The 13,433-nt window shown below is 36.4% G+C and overlaps 2 protein-coding genes across 2 annotated transcripts in view; one reads left to right on the top strand and one right to left on the bottom strand.

Annotated features, from left to right (window-relative positions):
* The window catches only part of LOC5567028 (protein artichoke), an 87,809-nt gene that overhangs the window by 48,233 nt on the left and 26,143 nt on the right, over positions 1–13,433 (bottom strand). The window lies entirely within an intron of this gene.
* On the top strand, positions 2,025–3,377 carry LOC5567023 (heat shock protein 67B2). The gene is made up of 3 exons (XM_001651356.2): positions 2,025–2,919; positions 2,974–3,133; positions 3,201–3,377. The coding sequence occupies exons 1-3, from the start codon at positions 2,634–2,636 to the stop codon at positions 3,271–3,273; spliced, it is 519 nt and encodes a 172-aa protein (XP_001651406.2). The 5' UTR covers positions 2,025–2,633; the 3' UTR covers positions 3,274–3,377.

Raw genomic sequence — 13,433 nt, 5'->3', positions numbered from 1 at the left:
CAAGGGTGCTGTGAATCATTTGAAAACGGCCTCTTTCTACGCTTTTCTTGTACTTCAAGATCCATATAGACACGTCCCTGATACATCCAAAAATTTTATTTTGTCAAATAGTGTAATTGTTCGATTGCAATTTCAAATCAATCGAATCCAATAGTTGAGATCCAAATCTATAAATTTGACAATTTCGTATTAATTTATACATATTTTTCCTGACGCAGATCTGTTTATGTTAGACATTCGCTATGTTGATATTGTGGAAGTTGATAGATTTGCGTTCAGGAACATGTTGTTCCAATGACATTGGTTTACTATAGTAATGATATATAATGATTGCAAGTTGAAGGAAAAGAAGGTTTGAGTTTGTCTTAACAATGGAATAAATATATTCAGTCCTTATCAATATGGTTGAAAATGCGGAGTAATTTGGCTGGTGCAAATATTCGTCCTCTTCTGTGCTGATGATTATGCTGCTGATGTGGACGTAGCAAAAGAGGCACAACAAGGGGCTTGGTAGTCGTTGGTGGCTTAGTACTTGTAGTAGGTGGTGCTGTGGTAGCCGGTGCCGTTGTAGGCGGAGGCGTAGTAGGCGGAACCGTAGTAGGCGGAGCAGTAGTGGTAATGACTGCAGTAGTTGTCGCTAGAAGGATAGAAACTACTTATTGTTTTCTTTAATTGTTTGATTTCTATCGTTCTCGATATATATGACTTCAGAACAAACCATCACTAAGTTTAATAATATACCAATTAAACAATTTTTTTTCCTAAAAGTCAGTTATTATAGAAAAACTATACAGAGAATTCTATCACAGCAGTTACGTCCCAATGAAAGATAAAATGGAATGAACGAAACGGAATACTGTTTTGTTGATATGTGTCAGAAACGTCGAACATAATTCAAATCTGATTTAGACTGAAGATTTTTCAATATGATTACTCAAACTACTCGAAAACTTCCTATAAAATGAGTTATGACTGTGTTAGTTTTAGCTTTAAATTTACTTTGAATTAGAGGAATAAAAAATCCTAATCTTTGTCTTGATAAGAGCATATATTTAGTCTGTTCAAAAATGATTGCAAACGCGAATAAATTTGCATGGAACAAATTTCGGTCGTCCTCTACGAGGTGGTTGCCGACGTAAAGGACAAGCTGCGGTTGAAGGTTTGGCAGTAGTTGGGGGTTCAGTAGTACTAGTAGTCGGTGGGTCAGTCGTGGTAGTCTCAGAGGTAATCGTCGATGAAAGGGTACCACCTGGTGGGCATAATATTTTATTTGTTACAATTTAAGCTTTGTTGGAACTAGTTTGTGACTCTCTTATCCATCAATTATGTGGGTAATTTACTAGTGGATTACTTTAATTTGTTCATAATCAATGGATATTCTCACATCAAAGGTGTTGTTATCTTACAAGAATCTGGAATTGCACCTGTACAGTCCAACGGGAGACAATGATGAGTGGCGTATTCAATCCACGATCCGACATAGCTTTTAACTCTGTAAACACATTGTCAGAAAAGTTAATCCATCAAACAACAAAAATCTAAACCGTACTTTATGAATCCCAATTGAACCGCTACATGGGCAGCCGTTGCTGATCGATTTCCAGAATGGCAGTAGAATATCACCAGGTCCTTCAAGATGGGCTTCTTCCGGCCATATTTGCACAAAAATACATGTGGCGCGAGTTTCAGTTCATCGGCGACCTTGTCAACTGAAATATTTACATGATGTTTCAAATGTCTTTCTTCTGTAGAACTACAAAGACTCAACACTCACGTGGTATGTTGATGCTGGTTGGGATCGATCCAGTGCATGCCACCTCCTCCGGTGTCCGGACATCGATCAGCAACGTATCGAATTTGTACTTTAGGTCAACGATTTCGTCGTATGTTGCCCGAAGTTTAGCTTCGATGCAAGTTTTAATGAACGGATTCAGCAAACAGGGATCCCCATCTGCGAGGCACGCGAGTGGCCCTGCGATCAGGAGAGCCGTTATCAAGATGAGTAGCGATCTAGCCATGCCAGATGTTCTTGAAGAGCGCTATAAGTTGCAACTAGGTTCAGAAGATATACTTCGGTTGGACTTTATATGCATTGAAGTGTATACATCTGTGTACTCATCCCGGAAGATTTGCACTTTTTCCTCTGCTTTACCATTACTGGTAACAAGAAAACTGCGCATGATCGGAATGTTTAGTTTCAAGGGTTTGCTATTGTACAGAACGTGATTGATACTACCATTAAGCCTATATCTGATAAAAAAGTAAATCCTCTGAGTTATCATTCGAATGTTCTTCTGTCATCTTTAATAATTATTGGATATGAATTAATTAGATGCTCAGCTCAGGAATCACTTAAATACCTCGAATGTCATTTAAATTCATCCATCTACATAGTTCAGAAATAGTTATGAAACAAAAAACATCAACAAATTCCACGTGCGTTGGCGAACTTGGATATTGCATCGAATCACGTCTAGCTCAAATTATCGGACAACGTGCGCTAGCCCAGAGAAAAAAAACTCATCCATTCGCATCGCATTCAAAAACAAAAATACCGTCGATCTCTTCCGGATTTCAGCGACGTAGACAACAAAGTCCCAGTCGCATATATAGTATCAATCCACGCCCGTATTATGAGCCATTTGTTGATCATCCCCCTAACAAGTAGACTCGCAATGTCCATTTCGTTAAGCTCGTTGGTGGTGGTGGTCCTAATTGTGGGACCATACCTGTGCTTCGCAAGCAACGACCTATGCGTTGAGAACAAGTTTCTTCCGAGCTGTATCAGTCCGTGCTTGGTGGCCACTTACGAAGAAATCATAGACTTGCCCAATCATCCCGAAAAGCTGCTGATCGATGTCCGTAAACCGGAGGAGATAAGTTGCACCGGATCCATACCGACAAGCATCAATATTCCTCGTAGGATATGTGGTTTTGTGTGAAAGTTCTTGTACTAATCGAAATTCGTTTCAGTGGCCTTCGTTGGACAAGCGTTGCTCCTTAGTGCGGAAGAATTCCAGTGCAAATACGGAAGGCCGAAGCCCTGCTACAGCGATCCCATCATCTTCACGTGTCGAGAGGGTAACCGAGCAGGAGAGGCCGCCAACGTTGCCTTCAAGATGGGATATACTAAGTATGGCTGATGGGTAGCCTTATGTGAATGATAATAGTTTCATTTTACCTTTTTTTATTTTATATAGTGTCAAAAACTACGTAGGATCATGGGCGGAATATGGAGCGAAGCATGGTTTACCTATCGTCTGTCCTTGCTGATTCAGGATTCAGAACCAAATTTCTCAGGGAATGCTCACAGTCAATGCCTTTACTCCACAGAGAAATAAATTAAAAGAGCAAATCTTAAACTCTGCGCCGTATTATGTCGTTTTGAATTGCTTGTTTATGCCTAGTGCACAACCCACTAAATTTTTAACCGGTTTGGTCCGCTTAATTTAAAGATTTAATTCTTCAAAGTTTTGATGATAATAATTAGGAGATAACAGAAGACAGGGGAAGCATGGCCACTTTTAGACACGTTATCTTAACAAATTACAAGTTCATTTGACAAAACGGTGAACACTGGGCAGTCTTGACTGACAACTCTTCCTTACTCGATTTTCGGTATCTCGGTATCGAGTTAGAGAACCATAGTAAAAGTAGATCTTCACGGCTACTTAGATGGTCCCTTGGATCGCATTTGCACTGGTTCTGGGTTTTATAACACAATGCCTCCCTAACTCGATGGTCCCTTCAATATCGGGTAATAGTTCATGTCGAAACGGAAGTTCGGATTCGAAAAATTCTCGCACAGTATTCAAAAACCGCTCATCAGACGAGCTCGGGAAACAACGCTAGGTGAGTGTGTATGGTCTATATTCCAAGAAATATTTGAAGGGGGAATGGTCCATTTCGTATAAAGACGTAAGGACTGTTCATTTTATAAAGTGGACACCTTGTTTATGCTACATCTTTTTTATTTATTACTAAAATCGTAATCAGTTTTCTGTGCATCGTTCAACTATTATTCCACAATGTTATAAAAATATAAAAAACTTACTAAATGCTTTAGGATGAAGAACTAAATAGTTTTTTTTCCAAAGACTCCTAAGAAAAAGTGTTTGTCAAAGTTAAGCATTATTTTTCGCATTAAAAAAAAACTTATTTTTATTAACAAATTGTATGTTGGTATCATTTACTATTCTACTAAAGGTATAGCTTTAAAAACCTCAATCATATTCCACCATTATATGACACTAGGTCACTTTAGTCATTTATTTCTTATGGACAAATTTGCTGATACACTCCCAGCGAAAAAATAAAGTAAAAAGCGTGTTTAAAATTGGTTTAGACTACTAAAGAAACTATATTTCTACAAAAGAGAGCTAAATCATGAGTTTTAACAACATTCTGTGGTACAAGTTTTACGCTTTATGGTCGTTTTATTAAAAAAGCCCATTTATCGATACAGAGCAAATTGTAAGCGTTTTTCTCCAAATATTTTGATAGGTAATCCCAGAATCACACATACTGAAAATAATACATGGAAAATCGATTCAATTTCATTACAGTAGTATTCCCAGTTTTGATGATTGTCATTGTGCTTTGACAAATCTTCTCAAAATAATTCATTTGTTTTTCTGTTGTACTTAATATATGACGTGGGGACTAAATTAGCAGCTCTTTGAAGGAGTACGTTATTTTTCATATTCATACTTTATTGTCACTTCCTTCAAGACGTACTTTAAACCTTAAAATTCTACTCATATCAGTTCCATTGAAATTTAAAATATTTTTTTCTAAAAAAATAGATAAAAAACGATTTAATGATATCTGGAATACTGTTGCTCCAAAAATAACTTGATATTTTCTGGCAGGCTTATGATTGATAATGCTTTCTCAGAATAAGCCTTTTTTGAAAATAAAAAATATAGATTGAAGAATTTTTTTACCAATTTCTTATAATCATTGATTTTGATAATTCAAAAAATCGACCGTTCTAAACGTTGTACCTTATAAATGTGAAACTAAATTATTTTAGTAACTTTTTTATTACCACAACATTGTACAATATTAGTCGAACGATGTACAAAAAACCGATTGCAATTTCATTGATAAATGAAAAATATATTGCATGTACAAGCTGTCCTCTTTATAAAATGAACAGTGCTTATTGCATAAGAACGGTTTGTATAATTCACGTTTCTCATAAAGCAGTTGTTTTTATAGGCACAGGTAGCATTTTCAAGAAGGCAAGGTTTATTATGTCAAATGTCCTTACGTGAAACGTCTTTATGCGACATGGCCCACCCTCGTTTGAATCTGTAAAATATCTGAATGAATTTATGACACAACTCTTAGAATTTGGTATGTCTTGAGAAATTCTTGATTTTTTTTTTCATGAAGGTACATAATTCTTATTAAGCAAAACTTCTTTATGCGAGATGTTTCACCCCCGTTTGAATCTGTAGAATATCTGAATGAATTTATTCATTTCATTCACAATTTTTAGCCTTTGAAATGTCTTAAGACATTCTTAGGTTCCTTTCATGAATGTATTACAAAATCCTTCAATGAAACTTTGATATTAATAAAAAAATCAGTTGAATATTTGATGTGACTTTTATAAATATCATAAAACAAAACTCTAGAGGAATATGGGGAGGAATTATTAAAGAAACTTTCGAAATGTTCGGCAGGTAATTCTTGAAAAATTGGTTTAGAATTTATATTCAACAAATCTGTTGAAAGCATAGATCACGGTGCTCCCCTGACCGTTATTATCAGAAAAAAATCTCCATCAAATCTGTGCCCACCAGTCGATTTCTATAGCCAAGCTGCATGTCTGGGCAAAATTTTAAAAAAATCGTAGGGCCCGTTTTGAAGTTACGCCCTTTTGAATGCGTAAGTCCGCTAATTCTAAGGAAATCCTAGATATTAAAATGAGTTTTTATTAGCCGTGATTATCAGAATAAATATAATATTATAATTTGAATCAAAGTTGGTTTATATTGTTTTTTGTTACTTCTGAGAGAAGTTTTGAATGAGAGGATAGACGAAATTTGGAGTTACGTCCTTTTGGAAGTGAAACCATTGAAAACACTAATTTCCAATAGATTAATTCGGCATTCTTTTAAGCAGGCATTTCGTTAAGCATGTTCAAATGTTTTCAATGACATATTGCACTTATATGTCGCCAAAGTCTTTCACAATTGATTATTTTTTCAAAGGCTCAAGCGCTGTAAGGCATTACGGAGCAATGTTCGTATCATTATTATTATTCATAAAATATTGATATGGCCCAACTAGCTACCTTGGGCCTTCCCTTACCGAGTGGTTAGAGTTGAGAAGTTGAGAAGCAGGCTCTGTCCCAGTTGGAACGTAATGCCAATAAGAAGAAGCAGAAGCTACCGGCTATTGCGACTAATTTTGTACTGCCCCAGAACATAAACTTCAATTGCTGTGTAATGTACAATTGGCCAAACTATAGAACTCTAGACCACTGTCAATACTTTTGTGATCATTTGTAGCATACATTACTTCATTTATATTTTTCAAAAAATCTATAATTTTACCATTGGGTTTCTCGGTCTTTTCAATTTCACGAACACGTAAGAGCTCTGTATGAATACAAAAATAAAAGAATTATATAAATCAATCAGTCCTTAATCCTGCTTAAAAATAGTAAGAAACATTCGTTATTGTTTGCTTTAATTGAATTTAAAATTATAACACTTTCAGAGCTTTATGCTACATGTCTCCCTTAAAAATCAAACTCTCTTGAGAAGATTCTATACCTTAACTCCGAATTGCATTAACCCGAGTGTCATCACCCTGAAAGCACTATTAGACTGGATGCTATTGTTCCGAATATATTCCGAATATGTATGACATTGTCCCGTGATAATGGAATTCGAAGTAATGCCATTCTAGAAATTGGAACTTGCGGAGATGGTCTTCGGGTATTCGGGATAATGGAATTCAAAGTCAAGGGGTATGATTTTGAAAAGATATATAACATATGGTTAAAACAAAGTTGTTCATGGATTTTACGTAAATTCCAGTTTTGATTATCGGAAAATCGTAAATTGTTCTGTGGACCTGTTGATAACCTGCTGGACGGCATACCAGAATATGGTTTCAATCCTACACAATCTGAAGATTTCCATGTAAACTTATTTGTTTTCGATCGCAGACTGTGCTTGTGAAGTAAAACAAATCATGCTTTTGGAGGCTCACAAAGTTTTCCAAATTGACAAAGACAAACATATAAAATTAAGCTCTGTAAATGCTACAAATTTGAACTCCATTAAACAAAACAACAACGGATGTTCTAAACTTTGCATTGTTTCCTTCCATTTTGTATCGCTGCTTTCTACGTTTTTTATTTTATTTTATTCCATACACTGTTATCCATAACCGAAAACTTACCTCGTAATTTATTCACCAAGCTAGCCAGAATATTGTGCTACAAGAACTAATTTGGTTACATGATAAAATTAGCTTCGTAATGCCTTAAAACACTTGAGCCTATGGAAAATCAGTTAATTGTTAAATGCTTCGGCGGCATATAAGTGCAATGTGCCATTGAAAACATTTGAATGTGCTCAAAAGTATAAGAATGCCTAATTAAACTATTGGAAATAAGTGTTTTCGATGATTACGCTTCCAAAAGGACGTAACTCCAAATTTCGTCTATCTTCTCATAATAAACTCTTCCTAGAACTTACAAATAACTATATAAACCTACTTTGGTTCAAATTTTAATATTATATCTATCCTGATAATCTCGCCCAATGAAAACTCGTTTGAATATCTCAGATTTCTTTAGAACTAGTGGACTTACACATTCAAAAGGGCGTAACTTCAAAACGGGCCCTACGATTTTTTTAAAATTTTGCCCAGACATGCAGCTTGGCTATAGAAATCGACTGATGAGCACAGATTTGATGGAGATTTTTTCCTGATAATAACGGTCAGGGGAGCACCGTTATAGATGAAACCTCCAAAATAAAATCTTGCGAAATTTGGTTGAGGTAGTAAGATTTAGTTATATACAAGAACTTCTAATGTAATTCGATGAGCCTCCTTAAACTTTTCCAAAGATAATAAACACAAATTTAAATTATTTGGAGAAATTAACTGAGGAATTCTCAAACAATGTTTTTAAAAATTATCAGAATATAGTTTTGTAGAATTCCCAAGAGAAAACTCTTGCGAAATATCAGGATTCTTCCTTGTAATCAATTAAAATATCATTATTCTAAGAAATTTTACAAAAAAAAGGATATCCAAGCGTTCCTAAACGAATCCCCATGGAGAAATTCAGATAATCTACTGAAAGTATTGTTGAGTGAATTTCTGAAGGATTTGATGTAGAAATTCTTGAAAAACTATTTCGGGAAAATCATTTGAGACAAACTCTGGAGAGAATCCCAAAGGTAATTTACTATTTACGAAAGTGGATGATGGGTTTTTTGAAGGACTGTGGAAAATTCGCTTCGCTGAGGGGTTCGTGGAGAACTCCGTAGAGGTCTGATCCGCAAAACTGATAGAGGACTACTGAAGATTATCATAAAAGAATCCTAAAACTTTTGTAAATTTATTTGTTATTTTGTTATCCTCGGTCGGTCCCTGATTAGAGGAGTGTTACAAAAAATAATAAAATTTAATCGAAATATGATATGCATATCTTGTCATGATATAATTTTGTTTATGGTCATTATCCACAAAATTTTGTTGATTTGTTTTTAACAATTTTATAATGAAATTTGACATTTTTTAAGCTTGAAATATTTTACAATATTTGAAAACTTTTCTGTTCTCCTAGACTTCAGCCGAGGAATCGCAGCAGGCTGTGCACGCGTTACAAGTTCAGTCGATAAAAAATTGATTCGGCTGATGGTGTCATGCCACTCGGCAAATTATGCTAAGAAAGTTATTTTGGCAGCTTCTCATCGTAAACTAGGGGGTGCGGACTCGAAGATTTAGGTTGTTCAAATTGAACATAATCTTTTCCACGAATGCTAACCGTTGCTTGTCTCGTAGGAAATCACATTCAAAGTGCACACTTAAAAAACTTCACACAAAGCTCTATCTGTTCAATGCAGGAAATGAACCCAATAAATAGACTTAATCAGAAAGTATCTGGCCGTATGTTAGTTAGAAACATATTTTGAGCAGTTGTACAAGACTGAGAATAATTTGGACCAAGCACAACAATTCTTTAACAGTTGGCGATCTCTATGTTATATAAATTGTTCAACAATGAAAAATTTAGTTTGACAGCAGCTGGCTGCTTGTAGATTTTCTGTTCGCAGAATCGTCAGATCGTAAAGTCCGTTTTTCTTCACGCCAATCTGTCATGTAACGGCCTACTTTCCCGCACTGAAGTATGCAGTGCGGGAATAGTCATTACGCAACTGACACCAGTGCTGTAATGATTCATTACGCAACGCTTTCTCATTACGAAACTGTTTTGAGTTGCGTAATGAATCATTACGCAACAATTTTTTAGAAATTGTAAAATAATGGTAAATGCATTCCGATATAATTTCTGATACCTTCAAGTGGTCTTCTACGAAATTGCAAAAAATGTTGTACGTAACTCGTTGCAGAACTCGATTTTTACAGTACTTGTCGTAATTATTCCACTCGGGAAAGTCTCGTTGGATAAATGTACGACTCGTGCTGTAAAAATCATCATTCTGAACTTGTTGCGTAAACTACTAATGTGAAGTAACAACAAATGCTTGTAGATGTTTTATGGAAACAAATTCTGCGTTTATAAACTGAGGAACACGCTCAAAAAAGAGTTCTGGAAAACGTGAACTGTCAAAAACACACCGTGAACTATTATCATATTTATACGAACGTTCTTGGAACTAGGCAACGCATTCATATTAAAGTGATCTAGTTCACGGTGTATTTTTGCTTGTTGACGAGTTCACTGCTGTTCACGGATACGAAAACGGATTTTTTTGCTGTGAATAATGCATTTTCATGCACCAGGCAAGGCACGAGGAGAGGTTTTACGAGTGTTGTTTGGTCCTCAGAGTGTGTGTTACTTGCGAAAACGAGTGAGCGTGAAAAAAAGCAAGATCAATCATGTTCAGTAAGCAGTGCGCGTTGAGCGATAATAATTAAGTAGTGCACTGCCGTTATACGCATAATTGTCCCATGTTCCAAAATATGCAATCGAGAAAAACGCGTTCAAAGATTTTAACACATTTAGGCCTCGTATTGACCAGGTGTGTGGTAAATTAAATTAAAATCTTTACAATAGTATAAAGAATAGCGTGTTCATTAGAGTCAAGAGTTTGTGTTATGGGAAACATGTAAATTTAGCTACGAAATTCATAGTGGGACTGTTATGTCTAGAAATACGGGGTTTTTGGTGAATTTCTACGCATAACAGTCCCACAGATAGTAGTGATCAATTATGTGCTAAGCATACTGCTGTAGATGACCGTTCCTATGTATATGTTGTACCGAATGTAGAGGACGTATATCCTCAAGACTATATTAAGGCACCTAACGAAGGCTCAAGTGACATGTGCCAAACGGAGCCACGTGATGAAATACGTTTTTTAGTTTGGGATGGAAAGCCAAGTTTTCTGTTTGTGTGATAATTAGAGTTACATATTTCTCAGGAGCACAGAAATGTACTGACGAGCCTCCAACCAATCCGTCTCTCAGCTCATAGGAATCCTAGTGTGCTGCGCTAGAAGGAGGCTCACGAAAATTCTAAAAGTGCGCGCTAGATGATGTGCTCTCGGGGAGACTCGTCTCATGCGCTGCTCGTAACGAAGAGCCTCTACAACTATTTTCACCTCATTAGGCAGGTGTCTAGATGGTCTACATGATATGGTCGAAGTCTCGCGATCCAAGAGTTACAATTTCAGTTCTCATTGTAAACTTTTGTAATCACTTCAATTATTGTGCTGAATTTTAAACAGCACATGTGACGGAGCGCATGAGACCGCAGTGAGACACATCTCAAGAAAAATGAGACGCACCAAAAAAGGTCTCACAATGTACAGCGCGCCCGTGAGCTTGCAGGCAATGAGGCTCCTGCACCTAAGGCTACAGCACGTGCACAGTAACTCTAGTGATAATGAGAAAATGTATGAGTTAGTGAAAGAAAGAGTGGATGAGTAAGTTAGAGAGTTTATATGATGTAATAAATTCCTATATCGACACTTCCAGCTGCAGGCTTGACAGAAACTCATCGGCAAATTCAAGGTTATTTAGCGGAGTAAATATTCATCTCAAAATTCAAGACACAAATATTCACCCGATTTTACATTTCTTTGGACTTGGTTTACAAAATCATCGCAAATTAAGTTTAAGAACCGCCAACATATTTGCCACTTGCACTGAAAAACCAGTTATCCAGAATAACCAGGTCATCCAAAACCTCTTGAACTATTCTTCTTTTGACTTGATTTGCAAATTCATGAAGTTTGGGAACTAAGTTTCAGAACCGACAATTTAGTGGCCATTTCCCCCAGGAAACCAGGAATTCAGAACAATCCGACATGTGGTCAAGTCATTCAAATACATCTGAACCACCTTTAGTGAAAATTGATATGTCTCAAGCCAGGTTTCAGATTCGCCAATATGATGGCCACTTCCACAAGTGAACTGGTATTCGGAACAACCCAGCATGTGGCAAAGTCATCAAAATGATGGGCGAACCATTTTTATTTATACTTGGTTTGCTAAATCATGAAGTTGATTTGTCGCAAGCCATGGACTCGACCCAGACAACCAGAAATCGCATGAAAGTTCATATTACAACTCGTTTATTCATACTAATTACATCAAACTCGCAAAACACCGTTGATAAACTCGTCAGATTGATGAGCTTCCTCGCATAAAACACTTCTTTTCGGAGTTCATTTGTACATTTTGTTTCGTCCCGTACACTCGTACAAAGTAAGTCGAATCAATCCGTAGCAGCTGTCAAATCGACATTTGTTATCATAAGTTAAGTCGCATAAGATCACAGGTTAGTTCGGTGGAATATTTATACACTCGCATTGTATGTTAATATTCATCACATAATATATGCACGCATATCGCCTCCACTTTTGTACGTAGAAGGCCTTTTCGCGACATCTTATAAGTGAAATGTTGCACATACAAAGCCTCCAGGTGATTTCGTTATACGTACATTTTGGTTGTCTGGGGAAATTAAAGTGGTTACTGATTCTTCAAGTGGGATTACTTCAGTGCTCCCCGCGATGAATTCAAAATTACGGTAAATTTCTAATCAAAAACTGCGGTTCCAAAAACTAGAAGAATTTTGTGATTGACCCTGAAAATTCAACTAAAATTATTTGAAAAACGGATGAGAAATAATATTTTTATATTGGAAATTGGGCTCGCATGAATGATGAATGCATCCCGATAATACAAACACATAAAACAGTTTGTGTTCCACATGGGATGTAAAGCCAACGTAAGAAGATATTCAAAACGATTTTCACAAACTCCAGCTAAATAAAAACTGCCTACTGAATATTTTGTTCGAGATCAGCGCAGCGAATTGTATAGTGTGACAGTTATGCGTAGAAATACAGTAGTGGGACAGTTATGCGTGGAAATTTATCAATGGGACAAATTGACTTGGCTTGCTTTTCATTGAGTTTCCGAACAAAGTTAATTTTTGGTAAGTGTTTTCTAAAACTATACGTAAAAATAAACTGTTTGATGAAAAAAAGTCAAAATGCACAAAAAGTAACATGGGACAATTATGCGTTTAACGGCAGTGCAGATCTGATCTCTCTCGAGCAGTGCCAAACAGTGAGTGGTGTGTGTCTGTCTTACTCTCGTTCATGGCTCGTTATCTTCCACGAACGATTAATGTCATGCGTGTTGAATAAATGCAGGCGGATAAATGGGACCAAACTATGACTCGTGTGTCAATGATCGTTAAATTTTCCAAAGCCTGCTCTCGAGAGTTCAGCTTACTCTTGTGGGAATGACCAAAAGAGCGATTTCCATAAAGCAGTGATGGAAAGAACAACAAACTGGTGAGATCGTTCCCAATTATATAACCTCTCAAACCACTTAATACGTGCCAGGGTCAAAAAAATAATTTTTGATTCGGAAAGTGTGAACAAATTTTAGACATCCATTCGATATCTGAGTGGGTCTTTATGAACAGCCGTTCTAGAAAAACACATTAAAATGTATAACTTTTTTGTTTCTTAATGTATTTTGTTCAAATTTTCAAAACTTGCAAAAAACTCTTCAAGTTATAGTCCGAAGAAATTGGGAATATGCTCCAGGTGCTTCCGGTGTTATTCCGGATTGTCTTGGGGTAGCAAAATTTGCCATTTCGTCTATTCAACGGATATTTCAAGCACCTGATGAGCTAGAAGGTTGGAGATCAAGGGATATATGGTAGTAATAAACCTGATTGGGAAACT

The sequence above is a fragment of the Aedes aegypti genome, chromosome 2, assembly GCF_002204515.2.
Source record: "Aedes aegypti strain LVP_AGWG chromosome 2, AaegL5.0 Primary Assembly, whole genome shotgun sequence".
NCBI lineage: Eukaryota > Metazoa > Arthropoda > Insecta > Diptera > Culicidae > Aedes > Aedes aegypti.
Note: the sequence above shows the minus strand (reverse complement) of the source record. Positions and strands in the feature narration are given on the sequence as shown.

Coding starts and splice junctions, on each gene's coding strand:
- LOC5567023 (XM_001651356.2), top strand. CDS start 2,634: ATGAGCCATTTGTTGATCATCCCCCTAACAAGTAGACTCGCAATGTCC. Junction 2,920..2,973: donor GACAAGCATCAATATTCCTC/GTAGGATATGTG, acceptor AATTCGTTTCAG/TGGCCTTCGTTGGACAAGCG. Junction 3,134..3,200: donor TTCAAGATGGGATATACTAA/GTATGGCTGATG, acceptor TATTTTATATAG/TGTCAAAAACTACGTAGGAT.